General features: G+C 53.8%; 1 protein-coding gene across 1 annotated transcript; it reads right to left on the reverse strand.

Moving 5' to 3' along the window:
• Nucleotides 1-2,507: 2,507 nt before the first annotated feature.
• Nucleotides 2,508-16,550, reverse strand: ZAP70 (zeta chain of T cell receptor associated protein kinase 70; the record flags this gene model as incomplete). The annotated part of the gene is made up of 12 exons (XM_082297790.1): nt 2,508-2,631; nt 3,071-3,183; nt 4,291-4,431; nt 5,464-5,656; nt 5,929-6,135; nt 7,411-7,591; nt 8,364-8,412; nt 9,558-9,598; nt 10,243-10,321; nt 11,866-12,004; nt 13,185-13,345; nt 16,149-16,550. 12 exons carry the CDS (start codon nt 16,548-16,550, stop codon nt 2,508-2,510), a joined length of 1,830 nt encoding a protein of 609 aa, XP_082153916.1.
• Between the last annotated feature and the right edge of the window lie 8,986 nt (nt 16,551-25,536).

Genomic DNA, 25,536 nt, shown 5'->3' on the forward strand with positions numbered 1-25,536 from the left:
TGGAGGTCCAGCAGGGTGTTCCACCTGCAGCAGGGAGTGGGGAGAGAGGCAGGGCTGGATAAATCCCTGCTGTGGGTGGCAGAAAGGCGACTGCAGGGCTGGAGACCCGGAGATGTTCCCACTGAGGGGGCTGAGTCCCTCTGGAACGGCAGAGTGGGGCTGATCAGGGCCTCAGTTCCAAGGAAATTCCCCTCAGGGGTGGCTGTCAGACCCTGCACATCCCAAAAGCAGGGATCACAAAGATTCTCTGAGCCCTGTGACTTCAGGTCCTGCTTGTCTCACTCCTTTTTCCCCCTTCCAGCAACTCCTGATATTTTCCAATGCTCTGGGAACAGACAGCTTCCAACCCAAACCATCCCCAGCCCAGGCAGGATAAACCCTTTTCCTTGGTCCTCTGGTACAATCCCAAGGGATTTATGTCCTGTCTGTCGGGGTGTGGATACACACACTCAAATCCATCTCCAACAAAACCAGAAGTTTCTCCGGGAATTCTCTGCTGCTTTCTTTCCCTGTTTGAAAAAACCCAGCAGCCTCCAGCTAACCGTAAATTCATTGCAAGAAACCATTTCAGACCAGAAAACGGATTTGTTTTGAAAACAAAGCCTAAACAAAAAGTTTTGGAAGTGGCTTTCAAGTAGAAAACACATTGAGCCTTCTCTTTTCCGGCTGAAGAGCTGCTTTCTCTGGGAGGAAAACATGACAGGGAGGAGAATTTTTTCCTGTCTGCACTGAGTGACCGAACAAACGGGAACAAGGCAGGTTCTCCTCGGGTACCTGTTTTCCTCTCTGCTGGGAGGGATAACACATCCAGCGTTCAACATCCAGGACAAGTTGATGGGCTTGAGAGAGTTGGTGTCACTGGAGGCTTCAGCCTAAGCAAGGAAATTTAGGACTTGTTTTTCATCCAACCGGGCTCTGTGACTGCTTAATTCAGATGTTGATAATGTTAATTACCTGAATGCTCCCCAGAACTTTGTTTTCAGCCCAAATGCCCCCCTCACCGAGGCTTTGGACCTCTGCCCTGGCCTGAGGCTGTTTGTTTCACCCCAGGACAAGGTGCTGAGGGGGAGCTGCTCTGTGGCTTTAACTACCAGGAGATGGTGAGAGATAAATTCTTGTGTTCACTGTATCGCAGGGCTCCCACCTCCTCCTTCCTCTGCTCCCCCAGCCTTCACAGCCTCTCTGTTCTCTGCAGCTCAGCCCCCACCTCGGCCGATGCCCTGCACTGGGGGCAGGTGGGATCACAGCAGACCCAGCTGAGCAATTTTTTTTGCAAGAAAACCTGCAAAAAACCCACCAGCTCTGCAGTAAAACCAGCCCAAAGGTCGCCAGGTTGGGCAAGGAGAGCATCAGGGAGGGAAATCCTGGCCTAAAGTGGAGGGAAATCACAATTATTTTCTTGTCAGCCTGTTGGAAATGATAAGGCTTTTAAAATAAGGTTTAGTTAATTAATCATAACCAATATATTAATTATCGACAAGGTGCTATTCTTAAATTACTCTTAGCATACAGCAAAGCTCCTTTTGTGGGAACACAGCCTGGAAAAGTGACTAAAACAGTGAATTTTGTTGAGCTAACCTTGCTACACCTCAATGAACATTCACTGCTCTGTTTGCTAAAAATGTATAAGAAGGTGAGGACATTTTGGATCGGGGGCTGTGTGGAGGCTGGGATTTTGTCAGCCCCATCCCCACCCAGAGCTGAGAACGAAGCGATTTTCTGGCACTAAAAATGCAGCGTTGGAGGTTTCTGTTACCCCAGTGGGTTTGGGGATTTTTGGCAGCCAGCCTGAAGCAGTTGCCAGAATTTCTCCAAGTTCAATGATCTGAGGCATGGGATGTTCAGAACATGGAATAGTTTATTTATAGGGTGACCAGTTCTTAAGCTTGAAAAACAACATTTCATCAGCACAGAGGGGCCAGGTGGGATCCAGGAGCTGAGGGATTGGTCCTGGAATTGTTTGGGAGCCACCTTGGAGGGCTGGGTGACACCTGCTCCGTGCTGGCCAGGGGTGCAGGGGGACAAACCAGCTCTGTCCCACTGCTCCTCCCCATCCCAGCAGCAAACCAGCTGCTCCTTGCCCTAATCCGAGGGGAAAAGGACTCGGTGGCTCCCTGTGCTGTGCCCCACCCCGTGCCAACCCCACCAGAAACATGCACCTGGTGGTTTCCTGGGACAGGATTGTTTGTCAAGAAAAATCCAGATTTTCTGGAGCCAACACAGTTCATCCTTGGTGAGCCTGGGAGGCACAAAGCTCTGAGGTCCTGGGATAGCTTTGGAATTGGGTGGGAAGGAGCTCTAACACTGTCTGTACTCCTGGGCTGGGTGAGGCTGGAGGAGCTGGGAGGCACAGCTGGGTGTCCCTGTCTGTGGGGACACCAACGTCCCCCACACCCTCAGTTCTGCAGCTGCTGAGGACAGAGCCAGCATTTGAGAGGTTAAAGCAAAACTTCACAAAGAGCCTTTCCAGGTCCGTGCAGGGCAGGTGGAGGAGTGGAGAAGGAATCTCAAGGAAGAGCTGCTTTGGCCTTGTCCGCTGTCTCTGGCCCATTTTCGGGCTTGGCAGCAATGCTGTAGTAGTAGGAGCGGATGATGTTTTCCACAGCCACAAATCCTGGGCGTTCTTCCCATCTGCAAGGGCAGAGAGGAACAAATAAAGTCATCAGAGAGGACAAAAGTGACCTGATACAATGAGGGAACACACAGAGGGCCTGGGGGAGAGCAGCAGCCTGGCTGTGCCAGGGCTCAGGAGGCAGCTGAGACTTTTCTGGGATGGAGAGGGTCAAAGACACGGAGCCTTGGGGATCTTCCAGGATTGGCACAGGTAGCTGGAGGGGTCTGATAGTAAATACAGGGGATATGGATAATATGGATTGGGGAATTATCATGAACCAAGGCAGGAGACACCATCTGCTTTGTGTTGTCACCATGCAGACAGCGGTGAAGGTGTCCCTGCCCATGGCAAGGGGTGGCACTGGATGGGCTTTAAGGTCCCTTCCAACCCAAATTTCCAATCCCACGCTGGGGTTTGGTGACTCTGATGGAGCTGGGACCGTGGTGGGATCCTCACCTGTACGTCCAGCACTGCTGCATCAGGGCGTACATCTCTGCCGGGCACTGCTGGGGACAGTCCATGCGCTTGCCCTGCTCTATGAAGCTGATCACCTCAGGGCCCTTCATTTTCTGGGATGGGAGCAAGTGGGAAAGGGGTGAATGCATTCAGAGCTGGTAGCAGGGTTAGAGGAGACAGCTTAGAGCTGGGCCTGGGGTGGAGATTTGATCCCACACACGCCCCGCACCCGGCAGAGTCACTGCTCCCATCCCAGCAGCCAGAGCTGGTGTCCCACGCTGTGGCCAGGCCACCCTGCAGATCCCATCCCACAGACCCCATCCCAGCCATCCTGCAGACCCCATTCTGCACAGCCTCCACATTCCATCCCACCCACCGTGGTTACTCCGTGACATCAATTCTGCTGACCCCATCCCACTCACCCTGCTGACCCATCCAGCCTGCAGATCCCATCCCATCCCATCCCATCCCATCCCATCCCATCCCATCCCATCCCATCCAGCCTGCAGATCCCATCCCATCCCATCCCATCCCATCCCATCCAGACTCCCAGAAATCCTGCACACTCCATCCTGTCCATCCTGCCAATTCCTTCCCACCCACTGTAGACCCCATCCCACCCACCCTGCAGACCCCATCCCGCCCATCCTACTTGCCCAATCCCTCCTATTCTGCCAACCCCATCCCACCCATCCTGCCCACCCCACCCTCCAGGCCCCACCCAAGCACAGGCCCAGCAGTGGATGAGAAGTGATTTTTTATCTCTCAAGTGAGCAGAAGGATCAAAGAGAAGAAGGATCAAAAAGAAGCTCAGCTTTGATTCAAACCCAAATCAATTCTGTTTGTTTTCTGTTTCTTCTCTCTTAAAACGAACACAAAGCTGCAGGATCCAACCTGCTTTGTGCCTTTCCCAAAGTCTCCTTTCCTGTGTGTCCAACTGTGGGAACACCCACTCAAGGGAATAGGAACTGGAGTTCCAGAGTGTCCCTGTTGTGACTGTGACATCCATCGGTGACAGAGCCAGCTCTGCCTCACCTTGTATGGCCCTGCCTCACTTTGTAGGATTTCTACCTCACCTTGTAGGGCTCTGCCTCAGCCTGTAGGGCTCTGCCTCACTTGTAGGGCTCCTGCCTCTACCTTGTAGGGCTCTGCCTCACCTTGTAGGGTTCCTGACTCACCTTGTAGGGTTCCTGACTCACCTTGTAGGGTTTCTGCCTCACCTTGTAGGGTTTCTGCCCGTAGCTGAAGGCCTCCCACATGGTCACACCGTAGCTCCAGACGTCGCTCTTGCTGGAGAACGTGTGGAAGAGGATGCACTCCGGGGCGTACCACTTCAAGGGCCACTTCCCTGCTGTCCTGGCCTGCAGATAAGTGAGGAGGGACATTTCCAGCCTGAGGCATGGAGTGCTGGGAGCTGTGCCTGAATTCTGCTCAGTGTTTGTGTCAAACCTCACATCGCTGGAAAAATCACCTAAAACGGGAATTCCAAAGCCCAGCCCAGGCCCTGCTGTCCTGTTGGGCAGGTGCTGAATGCCCACGGTGCCCCCCTCCTCCTGCCCCCCGCCCCCAGGGCTCACTTAAACCATGGAATCCCAGAATGGTTTGGGTTGGAGGGACCTTAAATCCCATCCCAGTCCATCCCCTGTCATGGGCAGGGACACCTCCCACTGTCCCAGGCTGCTCCCAGCTCCAATGTCCAGCCTGGCCTTGGGCACTGCCAGGGATCCAGGGGCAGCCCCAGCTGCTCTGGGCACCCTGTGCCAGGGCCTCACCACCCTCCCAGGGAACAATTCCTGCCCAAGATCCCATCCAGCCCTGCCCTCTGGCACTGGGAAGCCATTCCCTGGCTCCTGGCCCTCCATGTCTTGTCCTCAGTCCCTCTGCAGCTCTCCTGGAGCCCCTTTAGGCCCTGCAAGGGGCTCGGAGCTCTCCCTGGAGCCTTCTCCTCTCCAGGTGAGCACCCCCAGCTCTCCCAGCCTGGCTCCAGAGGGGCTCCAGCCCTGTGACCAATTTAGTGGCCTTGTCTGGACTCATTCCAACAGTTCCTCATCCTTCTTGTGCTGGGGGCCCCGGAGCTGGACACAGAATTCCAGGTGGGGTCTCTCCCTCAGCTGAGCACTGCTGGGAAGATCAGCCCTGGCTCACTCTTCATCCCCTTCTCTTCTCTGGCTCCTCTCACCCCCCTGCCCCTCACCACCCCCCTCCCCCTGGCTGCCTCTGCATCCTCCTCGTCACCAGAGCTCTGCAAAGCCCCTTTAATGTCACAGCAGTGAGGCAGAGCCTGATGCTGTGCAGAGGGGTCCACGAGCAGCCCAGATCCTCAAGTCTCTGGGGATCTCATCCTCCCAGCCAGGAGGTTCCTGCCCCAGACCCTTTGCTGTGCTCACACCCACCTTGTAGTAGCTGTCATTGGCTCCCAGAGCCTTGGAGAGCCCGAAGTCACTGATCTTGGCGTAGTGCTGGTTGACCAGTAGGACATTCCTGGCTGCCAGGTCCCTGTGGACAAAGTTCTTTTCCTCCAGGTACTTCATCCCCATGGACACCTGGTGCATCAGCTCCACGATGTTGCTCATTGTAATCTCATCCCTGGGGAAGATGGAAGGAGAATTCAGCAATAAAGGACCTGTTGTGGTCCCCTCTGACTTTTCCAGCTGCGAGGGAGAATGAACACAGAGATCTCTGCTCCAGAAGCATCAGCCCCTGGTCCCTCATATGAAAAGATTTCTCCTCCTGCTCTTTTCAACTTTCCTGCTCCTACAAGGGTGGAGGAGGAGTCCCCTGCTCCTACAGGGGCGAGCTTTTGAAGTAGATTTTGAGCAGAAACACAGAAGATCAGCCACATTTCATCCAACACTCACTTCTTGGAAGCCAAGAACCTGTTGAGAGGCCCTCCAGAAGCCATCTCCATCACGAGCATCAGCGACTCGGCCTCGCACACCCCGATCATGCGCACGATGTAGGGGTTGTCCAGCTGGTGCATGATCTGTGCTTCCTTCATCATCTCATCCTTCACTGTCCTCTCGTTGTTGCTCTTCAGCACCTTGATGGCCACGTCAATCTGCTTCCTGCACAGGGGAACAGCCGTGGGATGGGCTGAGCACAGCTGGATTCAGCGGTCACAGCCAGTGATGCCATGAAGATTTTTTTGCCTTTTCTTTTATACCCCTGTTATACCTTTTTACAACTTCTGTATTCTTAGTGCTTTTTGCCTACATTCTTGGACTTGTTTGTCAAGCTGAGAGACTAAACATTTTAGAAGCTTCGTAGCTAGGGATCGGTGTGCCCCAGACCCCAAGGTCCTCTCCAGAACACATTCTGTAAACCAAGATAGAACCATCCAGGGGAAGGTTCCTTGGGGAGGAGGGCTCACTTGAGCCTCTCATTTGGGAATTTTTGATAGATATGCTAATTAGTAACACCTATAATGTTATACCCAATCTTTGGGGGAGAGACTTGGCGGGGTGCATTTCGATGCACATGACCTGGACGTGTGCACCTAAGGATCCTTAAAATAAATACCAAGGTAAAATCCCTTTCCCCCTTCTAACTGTGTCTGACTCTTGATTTTAAGACCAGGAAAAGGCATCACCAGGAATGGAAATCCCTTCTTGTGTGACACCGTTTGACCTCTCAACATCCTATTCTGGCAGAGCCCTGCACCATTCTGGTGTCCCAGGATGGAGAGAAAAGGTCACCTCACCCTTGTGGGTGTAGGCCAGAAGTTGCCATCCCTGATCTGGAGACACCTCCCCTCCCACACTGCGATCTAGGTCCTCAGTGCCACTTTTCCAGGAGGAAACTGAGGCACAAGTAGGTAAAGACCATCACAGACAACCAGCAACAGAGCCAAGGGTGGCACAACTCCTCAGTGTCACTGCTTTGGCCTGACATGGACAGAGGTGGCCTCAGGAACGTGGAGTTGTTCTTCGGAGCCCAGCAAGTCCCTTTGGAAGTGGCAGCTGCGTGCCTGGGGGTGTGGTGCAGGTTACCCAGGGCACTGCAGCAGTCAGTGAAAATCCATGGAAAGCCACGGAATCACAGCATCATATCATAGTACCATGGGATTGATAAGGTTGGAAAAGATCCCCAGGATCATCAAGTCCAACCCCTGCTCGAACACCACCATCCCCACTGAACCCCACCACAAAATCTGCTCATTTTCTGAACGCTTCTAGGGGCAGTGCCTCCACCATCACATCCATCATCCCTGACCTTCCAGATCATTTCTCATCCACTACATTGTCACTTTGGGGCCCATCTAGTGACAAACAGGACAGCTGGGGACACCTCGAGGCCAGCCCGGGTGCCTCTCCTCCCCCTTCCCCAGCACCCTCACTCACTTCCTCATTTTGTAAACTCCCTTCTTGACGCAGCCAAAGTTTCCTGCCCCCAGCTCCACCTCATCGATCATCAGGTGGTCCCTCTTCAGGAACAGCTTCTTGTCCTTGAGTTCCTCGGGGTCACTGTAGGGGCTCTCGTAGACGCTGGTGTCCATGGGCAGCAGGCGGGATTTTCCTGCCCCTTCCCAAGAGGAACACTTGGTTAGAAACCGGCCCTTCCCCATCCCACTCTCCCTCACGGATTGGGAAGGGTTTCTCTGCTCTTTTGGCCAATTCACCTTCGCCTCCAGCATTTCTCATCCCTTCTGGGCACCTCCCTTCCTTTCACAACCCAGGGCCTCTCCCAGTTCTGGTTGCTGAAGGAGCTGGGATGGGGAGAGGGGCCTGAGCATTCCCACTCCACATCTCCTGGAGGGTTCACTGAGCATTCCCACTCCACATCTCCTGGAGGGTTCACTGAGCAGTCCCACTCCACATCTCCTGGAGGGTTCACTGAGCATTCCCACTCCACATCTCCTGGAGGGGTCACTGAGCATTCCCACTCCACATCTCCTGGAGGATCACTGAGCATTCCCACTCCACATCTCCTGGAGGATCACTGAGCATTCCCACTCCACATCTCCTGGAGGATCACTGAGCATTCCCACTCCACATACCCACCCTGCCAGCCCCAGCCAGGGCTTTACCCCACTGAAATACAGATGGATATGCTGAGTATTGAGTGGGAAATGGGGATAAGACAGGGCTTCATTTCCTGGGTAAGGCAAGGAATGGGGGTAGGGCTTGATTTCCTGGGAGCCCGGTGTGGGCTCAGGACCCCGAAATGTCTGGGATGCTCCTGGGTGCTTTTGTAAGAAAGGGGATTCATAGCAGGGCTCCAGGGAGCCCCCGGGCTCCTGGGACATGCCCGGTCCTGTCCCCTGTGAGGAGGAGGGGGCTCTGGAGGTGCTCACCGACAGGCTCTGGGGTGTATCCGTCTGCATTGAGAGAGCCCAGGTTTCTCTGGAAAAGAAATGAGGAGAAAGTGGATAAAGAAGAAATCGCTTCCATTGGAAATGGAGGGGAAGGGGACAGAGAAATTACACCCCAACACAGCCCCGGCTGGTGACCCCGCTGAAAGGCCCTGGGCTGTGGTCTGGAGCCAACATTCCTGTTCCAGTCAGCTCCCACAGGGCAGGGCACAGCAGGGATCCGGCCCTGGGGGCACCCAGGGACCCTGAGCACAGCAGCCTCCTCCTGGGAGCTCTCTGTCCCCTCAGCTTCCCCCATCCCAGGCAGGACTCCGCAGTTCGCAGAGAGCCGGGAAGGGGAGGGAAGCCTGGAGGCAGCTCAGCCCACACCCAGCACGGCAAGAGCGGCCTTGTGAGCACACAGCGACAGTGTGCAGCCACTGTCCCCAGAGCAGAGAGCCACAGGGTGGCACAGCTTGGAATACCAGGGTCACAGAATCCTGGAATATCCTGAGCTGGAAGGGACCCTCAGGGATCATCAGTGCAGCCCCTGGCCCTGCACAGACACCCCAACAACCCCAGCCTGGGCATCCCTGAGAGCGCTGTCCAAACGCTCCTGCAGCTCTGGCAGCCTCGGGGCCGGGCCCATTCCCTGGGGAGCCTGGGCAGTGCCCAGCAGCCTGGAGGCCACTGTGGGTTGTGAAAGCACCCTGAGGTGCTGGGTGAGCCCCCAGGCCTCACTCAGCCCCCGCTGGGATCCCCAGACCCGCTGGTTTCAGCACAGCTCAGCACTCGGGGACTGAGTGCAGACATTCCCCGGGGCAGAGGGAGCACAAAGCCCTGGCCAGGGGCCAGCGGGAGCAGCAGGGCTGAGCATTCCCAGAATCCCAGCACGGCTTCCTCGCTCCTGCCTGGCGAGCAGGGCAGGGATGGAGCTCCCCAAGGACAGGCCCACATGTTGCAAGGAGTTCAGGATGAATGGAAACCCTTTTCAGCTCTCTCTGTGCCCAGCTATTCCCCATCCCCATCCAAGCTGGAAAGGGAACAACGTCCCAGCTGGGCTTAATATCCAGTGCAGCTCCTGAGCTCTTAGACAAAAGCAGGGTTTGAAGAGAAGGGTTTGATCAGCCAAGCTTGAAATGCAGCAACATTAAAACCACTGAGGTCCCAATAAAACAGAGCCTCCCCCAAACTTACGCTCACGGAGGGGTGGGTGGGTGGAGCTGGTGCTGCAGAGGCTGCAAATCAGGAGAGAGGATTTGTTATCAGGAGTCTGTTATCAGGAGTTTGTTATCAAGAGTTTGCCCCAAGCAGGGTCCGAGCAGGGGCCAGTCCTTGAAGGTGCCTGGGTCTGATCACAGCCCCTCCACCCCCCAAAGGAAAGTTTCCACAGCTTTAGCCTAGAAAGGTGTGGAAACGTGTCTGGATGTGGCTGTTATTCCCAAATTTTCTCAGGGAAAGTGCCACCACTGGGGCAGAGACCGGCTGAGCTGTGCCCCAGGGCAGGGCAGGCTCTGAAGTGACATTTGTGACACGTGGACCCAAAGTGCCCGCTGGTTTTGAGTGTTCTGAGAGCCAGCAGAGCCCAGCCTTCCAGGACACGGATTTTCCTGCTGCCTAAAAATCAGGTCACGCTCAGAGCCTGTCTGTGGGGCACCAAATCCCTTTGGCCACTGACTCCCCCCACCTGCTCCTGCTCTCAGGCCTGGGCAGTGACACCACCACGGGACACTGGCCCAGTTTGCCAGAGGAGCAGAGCCCTCACTGCCCCCTCCCCAGCAAGGCTGGGCACAGGAAGGGAAATTTGGGCGGGCACTGCTCCAGCTGGCACCAGTGGGTGGCAAACCGAGGTCAGGGGTGGCACTAAGAGGTGTCAGCTCACCTGGCATGTTGGGGTTGGGGCAGGCTTCCCTCAGGTAGAAAATCAGCCCGTCTGGTTTGAGTTTTAAGTACTCCACCAACTGGGAAAGGGGTGGGAGGAAAAAGAGATTATTGTGAGGAGAAAATCATCTCTTTTTTTTACTATTGAAGGCAACTTTTGTGGCTTAGGGCAATGATTCCTCTCAGATTTATGGCAGGCAGGGACCAGACTGCTTCTGTCCTCTGCTTGTGCACTCAGGATGTCCCAGGGTGTGATTGCAGCCCTGGATTTATCTGCCAGAGCTGGGAAGAACTTGGGAAATTTGATAAGGCCCAAAGAAAGACAAATTCTCCAGCACAAGTAGGGCATGTTCAGTGCAATGTTATTGCTGTCCCAGCCAGAAAGGGTTTTAGGCCCTGGTGTGTGGGATAAATCCTGAGAGAAAGCTCATCCTTTCCCAGAGGAACTCCAGGGTTTGTTCCGTGGATCCCAGGCAGTTTTTCACGGCAGCACCACTGGATCCAGGCTTGACTCAGGCTGGGCACAACCAGCCCAGCCCTGGGACCAGACCCCAGGGACACCAGGCTTTCCCTTCCCCTCCTGGCTGGCTCAGATTTCAGCTGCAATCAGGAGCCTGGCACGGTTCTGTTGCCATAAAAACGCCCCAAAAATCTTTGTTTTCAATAAGATTCTGAATGAAAACAGCCCTGGGAATTCAGAAAATTCAGCAAAATGGGGTTACTGTCCCTCAGACAGCCCTGGCCAGGAGGGAGTTCCGGCATCCCCTCCCTGGATAATTTTAATTCATGGTTTAACTTTAAAATTAATTGTTTTAATTAATTAATCCCAACCAATAGAAGTATTAATTACAAATAGTGTGTTATTCTTCAATTACTCTCAGCCAGCATGGAGCAAGGTTGTCATGAGCTACTTCTGCAGGAGCACAGCTTGGGAAAATTACTGGAATTTGAAGTTTTGGTAAACTAACGCTGATCTACTCCAATGAACAAAGCCTGGGAGGGGAAGATGGATTGAGGCTGGACATCTGGAACACAGAATTTATGGACCACAAGGAGACTTTGGAGGAACCAGAAGAAAAAAAAGAGACTGAAAAAAGTTCAGTTCAGGCATTGGAAAGTTCCCGCTGGAGAAAAAAAAGACTAAAAAGATTTAAAAATATGGTCTAATTAGCAGAAAAGCAGAGACATTAATAACCAAATAGAGGATAGAACAATAACTAATGAAAGAGAATTAGCACAGAATCACGGAATATTCGAAGTTGGAAGGGACCCATGGGGATCAACTGTGATGATTATTAATTATTAATGGAGAGCAAACCCACAACCTCGGTGTTATGATGGCATTTAGAACTACTGAACATGAATTTCTTTGTTCATATAAATAAGTATAAACATATAAATGTACAAATAAATGACAAAAGTTTTGGATCGGGGTCTGCGTGGAGGCCGGAATTTCGTCGGCCACACACACAAACCCTGGCCAGGAATAAAATAATTCCTGACTTGCTGACACTAAAAAGATGGTGTTAGAGGGGTTTATTTATCCTGATGGTTTTGAGGGATCTGATAACACTTCAAAGCAAGGGAAAGGTGCCTCAGTTTCCAAGCACACCCAGCTCGGTACCTGCCAGAGCGTGTCGAACTTGGTGCCCTCAGGAATGGAATATTTCCCGGATTTATCGTGATCCACCCGGTAGTGATACACGGTCTTGCCATAGACGAGGGACAGGGCATAGGCACGGTTCTCCTTCTTTTCTCTCAGCCTGGCAGGAAGGAAAATTATTAATGAATTGTTAAAAGCAGCTCTTGGTTTTACGCTGAGGAGTGTCACGGTGTCAGTGGTGGGTGGGCAGAGGTGTCCCTGTATAAAATGCATCAATTCTATATGTTCCAGTCCAAAATAGAATGCAGGAGCCTGCCTGGAGCTATTTTTAAATTTAAATAACAGACCTGATCCAGTACCTGCTACCTCAGGTAAAAAAACGCCTCCATTAAGGCAAAAACCCCCAGAGAGGCCTAAACTCCACTCCAAAGATCAAGGAAGATCTGAGCAAAAGTTTAAGGCCGGGTTCATTGGAATTGTCACCATCTCAAAACCCTCTGAAGAGGCTGAGGAGGGATCTTCACCTGCAGGCTCTGCCGGTCTCCTGCACCCTCTCCAGCTGATTCCAGCCCTGCTCTGAAGAGGCTGAGGAGGGACCCTTCACCTCCACATTTTCGCCCTTCTCATAGAACCAGAGAATCTCAAAATTGTTTGGGTTGGAGAAGACCTTCAAGAACACGCAGTGTTCCAGTTCCTTCCACTGTCCCAGGCTGCTCCAAGCCCCGTCCACTGGGGCTCTGGACACTGCCAGGGATCCAGGGGCAGCCCCAGCTGCTCTGGGCACCCTGTGCCAGGGCCTGCCCACCCTCCCAGGGAACAATTCCTTCCCAAGATCCCATCTAACCCTACTCTTAGTTTCAACCCATTCCCCCTTGTCCTATCACTCCAGCTCCTGAAGAGCTGTTCTCCAGCTAATTCTTTCTTTCCCTAACTCATCCAGGAGATAATTAAATTAAATTAACGCTGTCTCACCTGGGCAGAGATGCAGAACAAAACTTTCTCCTGTGTTTTCTGGGCCTTACATTGCCAGTGTGTCAGTGTTTAATACCTTCCTCCACTGAACCCTCCATCCCTCATCATCCTGTGCAGCAACGACCACACTTCACAGAGAGATTTAAATGTGAGAAACAAATGAAACTCCAGATTGGCTCTTCATGGGGGGCAGACAATGGACAAGAACATATTTGGGGCTCAGCCCATCTTTGAAACATCTGTAACCACTCTGAGCACCTGCAGCTAATCCTCCTCTGCCGTGTGAAACCAGTAACAGCAGGGCAGTGGGGGTGGGAAATGATAAAAAGTCCAGGGATCCCAAATCTTCCAGGGGTTTGGATACTCACAGGAATTTCCCATCAGGCTGTGCCCCCGAGTAGAGCCTCCGTTCCGCTTCCTCCCGGCTGATGTTGCCATGGTACCAGGGCATCCTCTCATGGGCTGTGGTGGCCACCAGCTTCTCCACCTGTGGAGCCTGGCTGATGATGGCCTGTTCCAGGGCATCCCCCTGGGAAAGAGCAGGAAAAGAGACCTCCCTTCATCCTGCTGCACTGCTGATGGCTTCAGCACAGCTCGTGTGGGGCAGACAGGAAACTTGGAAGGTCTCGTAATTAAAGGGCCTTGAATCCAGCCTTGATTCCAGCTGAAGCCCTTTGACTTTGGAGAGGGAAGAGAGAAGGCACCACATTCATGTGGGGAAGATTCATGTCAGGCTTGTGGGGTGTCCTTCAGCCTCCTCGTGTTCCTAGTCGGTCCAAGTTGGATCTGAGCCACCACTGTGTCCTGGCAGCCCAAAGGGCCACCGTGTCCTGGGGGGCACCAGGCCAGGGAGGGATTGTCCCGCTCTGCTCTGCACTGGGGCAGCCTCACCTCCAGTGCTGGGGGCACTCTGGGCACCACAAGATCAGAAGGGTCCAAAGCTGTTGGAGAGTGTCCAAAGGAGGGACACGGAGCTGGGGAAGGGTCTGAGGAGCGGCTGAGGGCACTTGGCTCGTTCGGCTGCAGCAGAGGAGACTGAGGGGAGGCTCCTGGGGGCTGCAGCTCCTCCCGAGGGGAGGCGGAGGGGCAGGGGCTGAGCTCTGCTCTGGGACAGGGACAGGAGCCCAGGGAACGGCTGGAGCTGGGTCAGGGCTGGCCATGGATCCCAGGGAAAGGCTCTTCCCCCCGAGGCTGCTGGGCACTGCCCGGGCTCCCCAGGGAATGGGCCCGGCCCCGAGGCTGCCAGAGCTGCAGGAGCGTTTGGACAGCGCTCTCAGGGATGCCCAGGCTGGGGCTGTTGGGGTGTCTGTGCAGGGCCAGGGGCTGCACTGATGATCCCTGAGGGTCCCTTCCAGCTCAGGATATTCCATGGCTCCATGCTTTTCTTTAGAGCAGAACCCTTCTGGTGCCCCTGCCCTCCTGGCTGCTCACTACCCACAGACACCAGGACTTGGCAAGATCGGTGCAGTCTGGAAATCACGGGGGAGAGACCCTGAGTTCCTTTCCCCGGGCTCACTCCGGTGTTAAACCGTTACTGTCCCTTTGCCAGGAGGTGGCGATGTCCTTTGTGTTATCTGCAGGTGGCCACAGATCTGCTCTGGGGAGAAACCCTACAGAATCCCCGGTTCTGGGAGAGAATTCTGCTACAAAATGCCTCATTTTAGCCCAGAACACCTCATTGCGCTATAGAAACCCTATAGAACACCTCGTTCACCCTATAAAATACCTCATTCTGTCAAACACATTTGGTGTAAATAGGCCGAATTTAGAGAGCTTCTGCAGAAAGGCTCCATAAGGACAATGCCTGAGCCATATTTCTCTGAGGACTTCAAACAAAATATAGAATCCCAGAATGATTCAGGTTAGAAAAGCTCTCCAAGGTCATCGAGTCCAAGCTGTGCCCCATCCCAACCCTGTCACCAGCCCAGAGCACTGAGTGCCACGTCCAGGCCTTCCTTGGGCACCTCCAGGGATGGGCACTCCAAACCTCCCTGGGCAGCCCCTTCCAACGAAACAACAAAATGACCACTGGAAGTGTCTGAGGAGCCGAGGTGGTACAGGCAGAAAGAAGGGACTTCCATGGCTTCCAGTGGGGTCATTTAGAGTTTTGATTTATGCATCTATTGTAGATATCCCAGTCTGCAGTAAAACACAGGAACCTGGTTGTGGCTATTTTTAAATTTAACTAACAGACAGGCCTGATCCAGCACCCCCTGCCTAGCTCTCATGGGTAAAACCTTCACTGGCCAAAAAAAATCCTCCAGAGAGGCAAAAAATGCACTCCAAAGAGTGACAAAGACCTGAGCAGAAGCCTAAGTCTGGTTTTATTTCATCTTCAGCACAAGGCTTGGAGGCACAGGTGCCTCACATGAGAGCTGTTCCCAGAAATCAGAATATTCCGAGTTGGAAGGGACCCATAAGGATCATCAAGTCCAATTCTTAAGAAAATGGCCCATATGGGGATGGAAGCCACAACCTTGGCATTACTAGCACCAGGTTTGGTATGGATCTGCCATGGAGAATCTGCCACCATCAGTGCCAGGGACATGTCCATGGCATGGGGGTCATGTCTTTATGTGCTCTGGAGCTCCATGGTTGGGATTTGGGATGGGTTTGCTGGGATTTGGGATGGGTTTGTTGGGGTTTGGGATGGGTTTGTTGGGGTTTGGGATGGGGTTGTTGGGATTTGGGATGGGTTTGTTGGGGTTTGGGATGGGTTTGTTGGGGTTTGGGATGGGGTTGTTGGGGTTTGGGATGGGTTTGTTGGGATTTGGGATGGGTTTGTTGGAGTTTGGGATGGGTTTGTTGGGGTTTGGGATGGGGTTGCTGGGATTTGGGATGGGTTTGTTGGGGTTTGGGATGGGTTTGTTGGGGTTTGGGATGGGCTTGTTTAGTTCTGGAATGAGTCACTGGGTCTTGGGATGAGTTGGTTTAGTTCTGGGATGGGTTTGTTGAGGTTTGGGACAGGCTGTTGCAGTTTGGGATGGGTTGCTGGGGTTTGGGATGGGTTTGTTGGGGTTTGAAGTTGGCTGTTAAGTTTTGGGATCAGAGCTCTGGTCTAAGGCAGGGAGCATCCCATGCCTGCAGAGGAGAAGGACGCCTGGGGGAAGGCTTGCAAAGTGAGCTCCAGCTGTTCCAAGGACGGGTCTGAAGGCTTGGGAAGATGTTTGGACCAGTTTCTGAAGAACAAACTGGGAAAGAGCAGGATTCAGACCCCTCTCAGTGCCGGCACCCTGCAAGGAGAGGGACCTTGCTCTGCCATGCTGCAAGCGGGACACAACAGTGCCAGAGAGGTCACGGCTTCCCACCCCAACCCTGGAAAGGCCCAGTACCTCCAGTTTCCAGGTCTGCCGCACGTATTCCCGCACCATGTTGTCCCTCATACTGTCAAAGACGCCGGGCTGGGGCTCCACCCCGCTGGGCCGGTTGCAGGGCTTGCGCAGGGGGCAGCAGAGCCCGTCGGCATCCTTGGAGTAGAACTCGCAGAGCTCCTCGGGGCCGCAGTGGGCCTTGCCCCCCAGGATGGCGTAGGTGCCGTTGAGCTGGCGCTCGATGGGGTAGTGGTAGAACTGCAGGTCGCACACCATGGACAGCACGTAGCCGCCCAGGCTGCGCAGGCACTGCCGCAGCAGGAACAGCCCGTCCGCCATCCCCGCCAGCTTCAGGTGCTCCTCGGCCTCCGAGCGCGCGATGCTGCCGTAGTAGAAGGGCAGGTGGGCGGCGGCGTCCGGCATCTCCCCGCCCGTACTCGCCGCGATGGCTCACGCGCTGCTGGGGCTCAGCCTGGAAGGGAAGATTCGTCCCTGAGGCATCGTTTTGTAAAATGGTTTAGTTGGGGTTCAGGCTTTCCTGTCTAGAGGTTCTCCCGCTGGCTCTCTGTGGGGTCGTTTCAAACATCACAGCATCCCACATCCCGCTATCCCGCCCTAACTGGAGCTGGAAAGGGTAAATAAAAATCCACCTGATCTTGATTTAAAGATCCCAAGCTCCAGAGAATCCACTCAATCTTGATTTATAGACCCCAAGGAATAGAGAATGCACCCGATCTCCATTTCAAGATCCCAAGCAATAGAGAATGCCACAGATCCTACAGAGAGTTCCTCCAGTGCTTGATTACCTTCGCTATTAAAAATGTGCTCCTCAAATCCATCTCAATGTGTTTAGCCTTGACTTCCTACCATTTTCTCTCCATCCCAGTTCACCGGGGCTGGAAAGTGCAAATAAAAATCCATCCCATCTTGATTTAAAGATCCCAAGCGATAGAGAATGCACTGAATCCTACAGTGAATTCCTCCAGTGGTTAATTACCTTCACTATTAAAAATGTGCTCCTTACATCTAGAAGTTCCTCTACTGATTATCTGTGTATTCCAAACATCACAGCATCCCACAGTGATTCCTCCATCCCACCCTGACTGAGCTGGAAAGTGTAAATAAAAATCCATCCAATCTTGATTTGAAGATCCCAAGCCATAGAGAATCCACATGATCTTGATTTATAGATCCCAAGGAATAGAGAATCCACCTGATCCTGATTTAAAGATCATAAGCAATAGAGAATTGCCCAAATCCTACAGTAAATTCCTCCAGTGGTTAATTACCTTCTCCATTAAAAATGTGCTCCTTAAATCCATCCTGATGTTTTTAGCCTTGACTTCCTACCATTTTCTCTCCAGCCCTGTTCACAATCAAAGGAAATTCTTTGGCCTCTCTGAATAAATGAGTTTTGCCATGGAGCTCTAGGAGGCCAAAACCTTAAATGCATTAAGAGTAAAACACGAAGTGGATATGAAATGTCTAAAACAACATTTAGATAAACAACTGCACCAAGCACAGTGGAAGGAGAGAAACCCAAGTGCTTCTGGGCAGACATCAACCATCAGTCAGCGACAACAAGAAGAAACCTTCCTTGAATTGTTTTTTAGACAATCTATGGAATTTTTCCCCACAATACCTGGCTCTGGCTGGTTCCTGATGCTCTGATCCCGTTGGCAGAGAGGGCCCTTTGTTGACCAAGTCCCTGCAGAGCCCCTGGTGCCGAAGAGCTTTAGGGCTTGTGTCTGTACAGGGCTCGTATCACTATCTTGAATCATCTAAAATCCCACCCAGAGGGTGTTGACGGAGCCCAATTTGCTGTAATCAATGGAAAAATTATCGTAACCAAAGGGTCTCATTTGTTCCCTGGAGCCTGAACTTTGGGGCTGCTCCTTCGCAGATGATGACCCCAAAAAGATCAGAGAGATTTTCTCCATCTGCGCCTCCTGCAAATGCGTCACTCATGTGAGGAGTGAAGAAAATATCAGATTTTGGGGCAGCGTGCTGGGTATTTGCCCTGATTCTTCCTAATCTGACTCTCATTTCTGGACATGGTGGGAGAAGTCACTTCCCCATGGGCCGAGCCCACTGCTGTGGCCTCTGCTCCCAGGCAGTGGCCAGAGCTGTGCCTGGGCATGTGGCCAGCTCTGCCCTGGTGGTCAGCCCTACCCTGGCTCATCCCAGCCAGGTTCATCCCTCTCAGCAGCACAGGGCTGCCTCCTGCCATCCCCTGGGATCACTGGAGCTGGGAAGGGCTTGGCTGGATCTCTGTGCTGGACAGGGCTCAGGAGGAGCTGTTCTGCCCTGTGCACCCTGCCCTGCTCAGCCCTCAGCAGCAAAGGCCTGCCAGGAGCTGGATTTATGGCAACCAGAGCCTCCTCTACCGATTTGCTGTCCCCATGAAGGCCCGAAGTGGCCCTGATGAGAACAGGAAGGGAGAGCAGAGAGGAGGCGTCTCAGCCGAGGCAGGAAACCACAACAGGAAGCGTCAGTGGTTCACAGTCAGCGTGAGGGACCAGCAGAAACCGTCCCAGGCACAGCTCAGATCAGCCCAAATTGTGAAGACCCTGTCACCAAATTCACCAAATGGAGCAAAGTGGGGTCTTGGCAGAGCTGCCAGCCTGGAACATGGAGGTGAAGGGAACACAAATGGGAACACCCTGAGGCTCAAACCCAAACTGGGGTTGGTGCTTGGGACCAAAGCAAAGCATCCTAATCCCCTGATGCCTCCAGGCATCAAAGCCCAGACTGGTTCCCAGAGCTGGGTTCAGCTCCTGAGACCAGCTCGCTGCCAGCTCTGCCCAACCTCAGCCTGCTCCCAGGGGAGGAAAAAATCCCAGGAGAACGAGCTGAAGGAGGTGAGCAGTGAGGATGGCAGCCTTTGGGTTTAGCTGCAATCAGGTTCATGAGTCACGTTCATGAGGAAGAGGAAATGCTGAATGGGCAGGGGGAGGTCGACGGCCTCCTCCGTGAGCTGCTGCTTTCCCCTGGGATAAACAGCCATGAGACCTGCACCCAAACCTGCTGAGTCCCTCCTCGGGAAAGTCCAGGAGCAGAACATCACAGAGAATGGAACACCTTTGTCAGTGGCTCAGCCAGGTGAAAATGAGAGGGCAGAAGTCATTGATGAGATCCGAGCCCTCACAGAATTTCCAGCTGCCCACACACGGTGCTCTGTTATAAACAGGATGTTTTACCTCTCCAAACACGGAGCTGGCAGTGAAGAAACCCTCTCAGAGATAGGAGAGGGACCCCAGGCTCAGAGGTTGGGTCAGGCTGTGCCATCCAAACCTTGCTGCCATAGATGAACCCTGGTGGGAAATTACTGTGCTGAGAAAAACTTTCCCGGTCCCCAGACATGAGGGGAAGTCACCCGCTGAAGCCTGAGAGCAGATCTGAACAGGGAGATTTATAATCCCTCTAAAGCTCTTACTTTTAAATATTTGTCCTGCTGTCCTGGCTGGTTTTACTGCCCATGCACCAGCTCAGGGTCTCCTCTAATTCCTCTTCCAAACTCCCTCTCTGTTCCTTGGCACCACCTCTGAGTGGACCTGAGCAACCCTGAGTGACCTCAACAAACTTCCTTCAACTTTGTTCTCCCACGCTCTCAGATGCAGCCAGGAATGAGAACCAATTCCATGGACCAACACCTGAAAGAACCTGTGCAAGGGACCCTCCACCATTATTCATTTCCATTGACAGGAATTAAATCATTAATTGAATAATTAAGCTCATTTTTCCAGCTTAATCTGTGTTCCGTGGGCTGCAGGTGCTGGGTTTTCCCTTGGGTTTGGGTGCTCCCACAAGCTGGGCACGGGGAGCAGGGCTGGAAGCCCAGGGCTCCTCTGGTGATGGCCACGTTGGCAAGTCGGTGTCATGAAGTGAAGATGCACCCAAAAAACAACTCCCACGTGAAATCAGTCTGGTCTGTGCCCCAAGACACAGGAAAGGCAGGCAGGAAGCCCTGGAGATATCACTCAGATCTATTTATAGCTGGCCACTCGTTTTCACTCAGATCAGACGACAACCAACAGGAACTGGTTTGATTTTATAATTTCCCAGAACAGCACTTGGTGCAAATCTGGGCTGGGGGGTTGTACTGGTGAAACTGGAGTCAGTGCTGGCAAGGTTCAGCATCCTGTTAGGACCATGTTTTGGGTCTCCTTGTCCTGGCAGCAATGATCCCACACAGCAAAAATAATCCCTGCTAACACAGCCCGGGTTTGGGATTGCTCTGGGGTCATTCCTGGTGGACAGGGAATGCAGCAGTTTTGGGATTGCCCATCTTGCAACAGCACCACAGGGGGAGGCAGAGGGTGGCTGTGGGGCACCAGCTCTGTCCTGAGCTCCCCCGGTCTCTGCTGTCCCCTCCTGATGTGACATGGCCACAAAGCTGCTTCTCGTGGTGCAGTGCCTGGGCCCACCTGCATTTAATGCCAGATAAATGCACTTTGTTCAGGGCTGTTTGCTCCAGAGGGGATGGGCACGGCCAGGGACCTTCTGCCTGGCCCTCACCTCTTCCCTGCATTTCATTCTCTTGTTCCTGATTTATGGGTGAAGATAAGAAGGGTTGGATAATTCCTGCAGTGTCCAAGTTGCCTTTCCAGGTCGTTCATCCCAGGACTGGCTGGGACTGTGCAAGAGGAGGAACTGAGGACCAGATTCCTGGAGGATTCCAGGGGTTGCTGGTTTTTTTTTAATCTTAAATAACAGAAAACTTGCAATAATTTTGATTTAACTCGCAATAACTTTGATTCAATGCAGCGTTCCTTAGTTCAAAGAAAAACCTGAAAAACTTCGCTTTGCTTTGACCTGGCTGCATTCTTCTAATTACTAATGTTTAATTATTTGTGCACTCCGTGGCAGCTCTTCCCAAGATTTAGGAGCACTCACATTCCTGGAGCTGCTGTTCTGACCTCCCTGCTGGCTGCTCATTAAGCCCGAGCTGCTCAGCTCCTGATTAACACTTGAGCTGTGTGGGAGTGGGAGCTTGTGAGAGCGGAGCCCGTTTGTGTTTGTGTCACAGACACGGCTGCGTGTGCAGATAACGATCTGCTCTCCTGCTCAGGGAGCCTCACTGACTCACAGCCGCCCAAAATGGGTGACTTTACAGTAAATCCGCAGGAAAACCTCCCTGACTCCCACCAAGGACCTGGTCTGCTCTTGCTGGCGCTGAACCAAGTCCTCAGTGCCCCAGCGCTGCCTGTTGCAGAAATGCTCATAAAAAATCACCGAGGATGGAAAAGACCTCCAAGCTGGAGTCCAACCTTCGACCCAACACCATCCTGTCCCCTAAACCCCAGCACTGAGTGCCACATTCAGTTGTTTCTTGAACACCTCCAAAGTGTTCCACCACTTCCCAGGGCAGCCCGTTCCAGTGCTGGACACCCTTTTCCATGAAGAAATCCTTCCTGATGTCCTGCTCCCGCTCTGAAGTGAAATGTGGGAGCCATTTGGCCCCAGGGACAATCCCCAGGCCTTTTCAGAAGGAAAAATGTTGAATTCCACAACACTTGCAAGGCCCACGGAGGGACCTGGTGATGTGTGAGGGCTCCTGACAGTGGCAGGACCAGGGAAAAGCTGGTCCTGGGGAGCTCAGTGCCCTCTACCCCCTTTTAAATCCCTTCCAGAGACCTCGTGCACCCCCATTCCAGTGTTAGCAGAGATCCAAAACTGAGGGGATGGTTCTGCTCAAGTGCTTGTGAGTCTCAGAAAAAAGGAGGCTTGGGGGGGACCTTCTCCCTTCTACAAGTCCCTGACAGGAGGGTGGAGCCGGGTGGGGTCAGTCATTTCTCCCAGGTAAAATGATGGGACGAGAAGAAACAGCCTCAGCTGTGCCAGGGAGGCTCAGACTGAATATTAGGAGCAGGGTTAAAAAGCCCTGGCACAGCTGCCCAGGGCAGTGGTGGAGTCCCCACCCCTGCAGGGATTTAAAAGGTGTGGCACTTGGGGACAGGGTTAGTGGTGGCTTTCCCAGTGCTGGGTTTACCCTTGGATTAAAGGACCTTAAAGGCCTTTCCCAGCCTCAGCAATGATGTGATTCAGCCCCACGAGTGCTGGACCCAGCCCGTGCTGACCCACTCAGGGGTGACCGCTTTGCTGTCACTTCCCAGCCAGGAGCTGAGCTGCACAGGCTGCCCTGGCACCCTCAGCTCGGTTAAACACCGATTCCCACGAGTTGGTGCTCATGGTGGCTCTTGGAGGGGTCACACTGCTCACAGAGCCCTTCCTGACACTCTGTCACCTCTGCCTCGTGTCACCTCTGCTCCCACCTCCCAGATCCTCCCTCCTGCTCTGCTCTGACCTGGCCACTCGGACTCTGCCCCAGCTGAGGATGCTCCTCCTGCCCCAAAGGCAGGAGCGGGTGCAGCAGAGCGTGGGAAATCCACGCCAGGCGGGTTCGGTTTGGTGTCCCCAGATGGCACCGGAGGCCTGGGCTCCTTCAGGTGCTGCTGGGGATTGTTTCTCTCAGGGTGATTTGTTAATGAGCGGAAGCGATTTGCTCCGGGAGCAGGGGAGGGGAGGGAGCTGCGGAGGGACACGGCCACCTGCACTGGGGCTGCTGCTGGGGACAGCCCTGTGCCCGCTCGCTTCAGGCTGCCTTTCTCTAACAGCTGGCACTGCCAGAAAGCAGTTTTTTGGTTCCCAGAAAGCAGCTTTTTGGTGTCACCCTGCTTCCTCTGCGTTTTCCCAGCTGCCTCAGGTGCCTTCCCACAAAGACTGGGGCAGGAATTTCTGTGGGGCCACGGCCACCAGAGGAGGTCTCACAGGCAGAGAGCAGCCGAAGCACAGCGAGGACACGGCACCAAGAGGTCTCTGGAAGGTGCAGGTGCTGTGTGAATCCTTCTGGACGGGCACAGGCTCTGTTCCTATTCCCATGTGCTCGTGTCTGTGGGGTCCCACTGCTCTTTCTAGCAGAGAAAGAACTTGTCTCTGATGAAACTGGGTTGTCTGGGTGTTCTCTGAGTGGGAATATGGATGGAAAGGCACATCCAGGCATGGGGGTCTCTGTTCTCCTTGGCACAGGGCAGTTCCTGGGTGACTTTGCACTGGGCCACAGAGCCGGCTCCAGTTCTGCCACCGCTTGCAGGAGTTGAACCAAAATTCTCAGCCCCTTCCCTAAAAAAAAGGGTATCAGTTCCTTATCTCCTCTGAAAAGATCCCTGGACATTTATTTATCCCAGGTAGGAGCCTGGCAGCTCCTGATAGATGAGAATTTAAAGAACAATATTTTTTCCTAAAGAAGAATATTTTTCCCAAAATTCTGCAATGACAGGCACAGAAAATTGAACCGAGTGTGGTTCTTTGTCCCAACTCCAGCTGACATCAATATTTCAGGAGCACCAAGAGGTGCAGACAGGCCCGAGTGCCCCCATCCCTGTGCCCTGCAGAGGGAAGAGCTCTGCCAGAGGCTTCAGGGGCTGGCTCAGAGCAGGGACAGAAGCCCTCAGAGCTGCCCCTGGAAGTGGTTTGTAGAAGCATCTCCTCCCAAGCCAGATGTCCCTGGTGAGCAGCTTCCCTCTGGAGCAGGAGAGCGCTGGGCCCGGGCTGGCACTGCTGGGACACTTGTGTGTAAAGCCAGGTCCCTGTGCTGTCCTCAGGCTGCCCTGTGGATTCAGCTGGGCAGGCTGTGGACACACCCTGCTGAGCCTTTGTGGAGCCCCTGGAAGCGCTCCTGGCTCCGGAGCCATTGGTCCTGAATGGTTTTTAATGAGGGGCTGTGGCACAGAATTAAACACAACCCCCCCGTTTCCTGCCTGGCATCCCCCGTGCTGCTGGGGGCTGAGAACTCTGCCTCTCAACAGATCGTGCCAGGAGCTTTGTTCTGGGGCTGGGGGAGCCCAGAGCTCATCCCTGCCACCAAAGTGTTGACAACAAATGGAGAGGAGTCAGAAATCCAGCAGATCCTCTGGCTTTGGGATCGAGCAGGAGCCAAGGACAGGAAACTGCAGCAGTTTGTGCACAAGTTGGAGGAGAAGGGCTCTGATTTTTTTCCTTTGCTTCTCCCTGGCCTCCCTGCATCACCCTTTGCTGAAATGACAACTGATAGACAACCTCAAGGGCCTGGAAATTGACCCCTGCCAGCACAGAGGGTTTGGGGAGTGTCAGACTGCAGGAAGGTTAAACGAGATATTTACGTGAGGGACTGAGGGGGAGCTTGTGGCTGAGCCCGTTCCTCGGCTACTTTACTACTTGCTTACTCCTCCAAGTAGCACAGCCCTCACCAGGGTGTAGGAAAGGTGACACAGAGGGCTTTGAGAGCACTGGAAACAAATTCATCCTGGCCTGCACTGGTTTGGGCCCTCCTGAAGGTGCCGAGCAGGTTCGGAGCTGCCCTGAGCAGCGGGCCCTCCTCACCCCTGCCCCGCTCCCTGCTCCAGGTGCCGGAGGGGCTCAGGGCTCGATTTCCAACCACAAGTGGCAGTGGCTTTGGGGCACGAACAGCTGCGCTCTCGCCTCGCCGCTGCCGTTTGAAAATAAAGGCACCGCGCGCGTGAAGCGATCGGCGTGGCTGGGCTTCCGTCCTTCAGGGATTCTGCCTCCACTGAGCTCTGAGGGGGAATGGTTGTTGTGTCTCCCTGACACCTCCCTGCTGAGCACAGGCTCTGCTCTGGCTCTGCGTGGTGGCTGATTCCAGACACGGATGGTTCTGTCCAAACTCTCCTCCCTTCTCCTCTGCCTGCTTCCCAAGGTGGATTTTTAAGGCGTTCTCATTCGGGGTGGCATCTCTGTGCAGATGTGGCATTTTGTACATTTCTGGTTCAAAGCTCTCCTCTAGAGCCACCCCTGCAGCTCTGCAAGTCCCTCCTGGAGAGGAGAATTGAAACAGGGAACCACAGAACCATGGAATGGTTTGGGTTGGGAAGGACCATAAATCCCATCCCATCCCACCCCTGCCATGGGCAGGGACACCTTCCACTGTCCCAGAGTGCTCCAAGCCCCGTCCATCCTGGCCATGGACACTGCCAGGAATCCAGGGGCAGCCCCAGCTGCTCTGGGCACCCTGTGCCAGGGCCTCAGCACCCTCTGAGTAAGGAATTTCTCCCCATTATCCACCCCAAACCCAGCAGTTGCCACCCAAACCAGCACTGAGCTTGTTGTGCTGCTGCTCTGTCGGTGCCACGTGTTGGTCACCTCTGCTTGGACAACACCAAAGCTTCCCTGAGCCCTGAGCTGCCCCAGAACTGCCCACGGCCACTGGACAGGGGGTTCTGCCTGGGGCAGTGCCAGGTGGAAGTTCCAGCTCCCCCAGACCACTGTGGTCTCTGAACATCTGCAGCAGATGTTGGAGCTGCTCCATCCTCCCCTTCCAGTGGGGCACGGCAGCTCCTGTGTTCCAGGAGTGCCTGGAGCAGGGACACAGCCTTCTGTAGCCCTGCTGGAGGGGCTTTGGGCAGGTTAGGAA

The sequence above is a fragment of the Coloeus monedula genome (assembly GCF_965178545.1).
Source record: "Coloeus monedula genome assembly, chromosome: 27".
Classification (NCBI taxonomy): domain Eukaryota; kingdom Metazoa; phylum Chordata; class Aves; order Passeriformes; family Corvidae; genus Coloeus; species Coloeus monedula.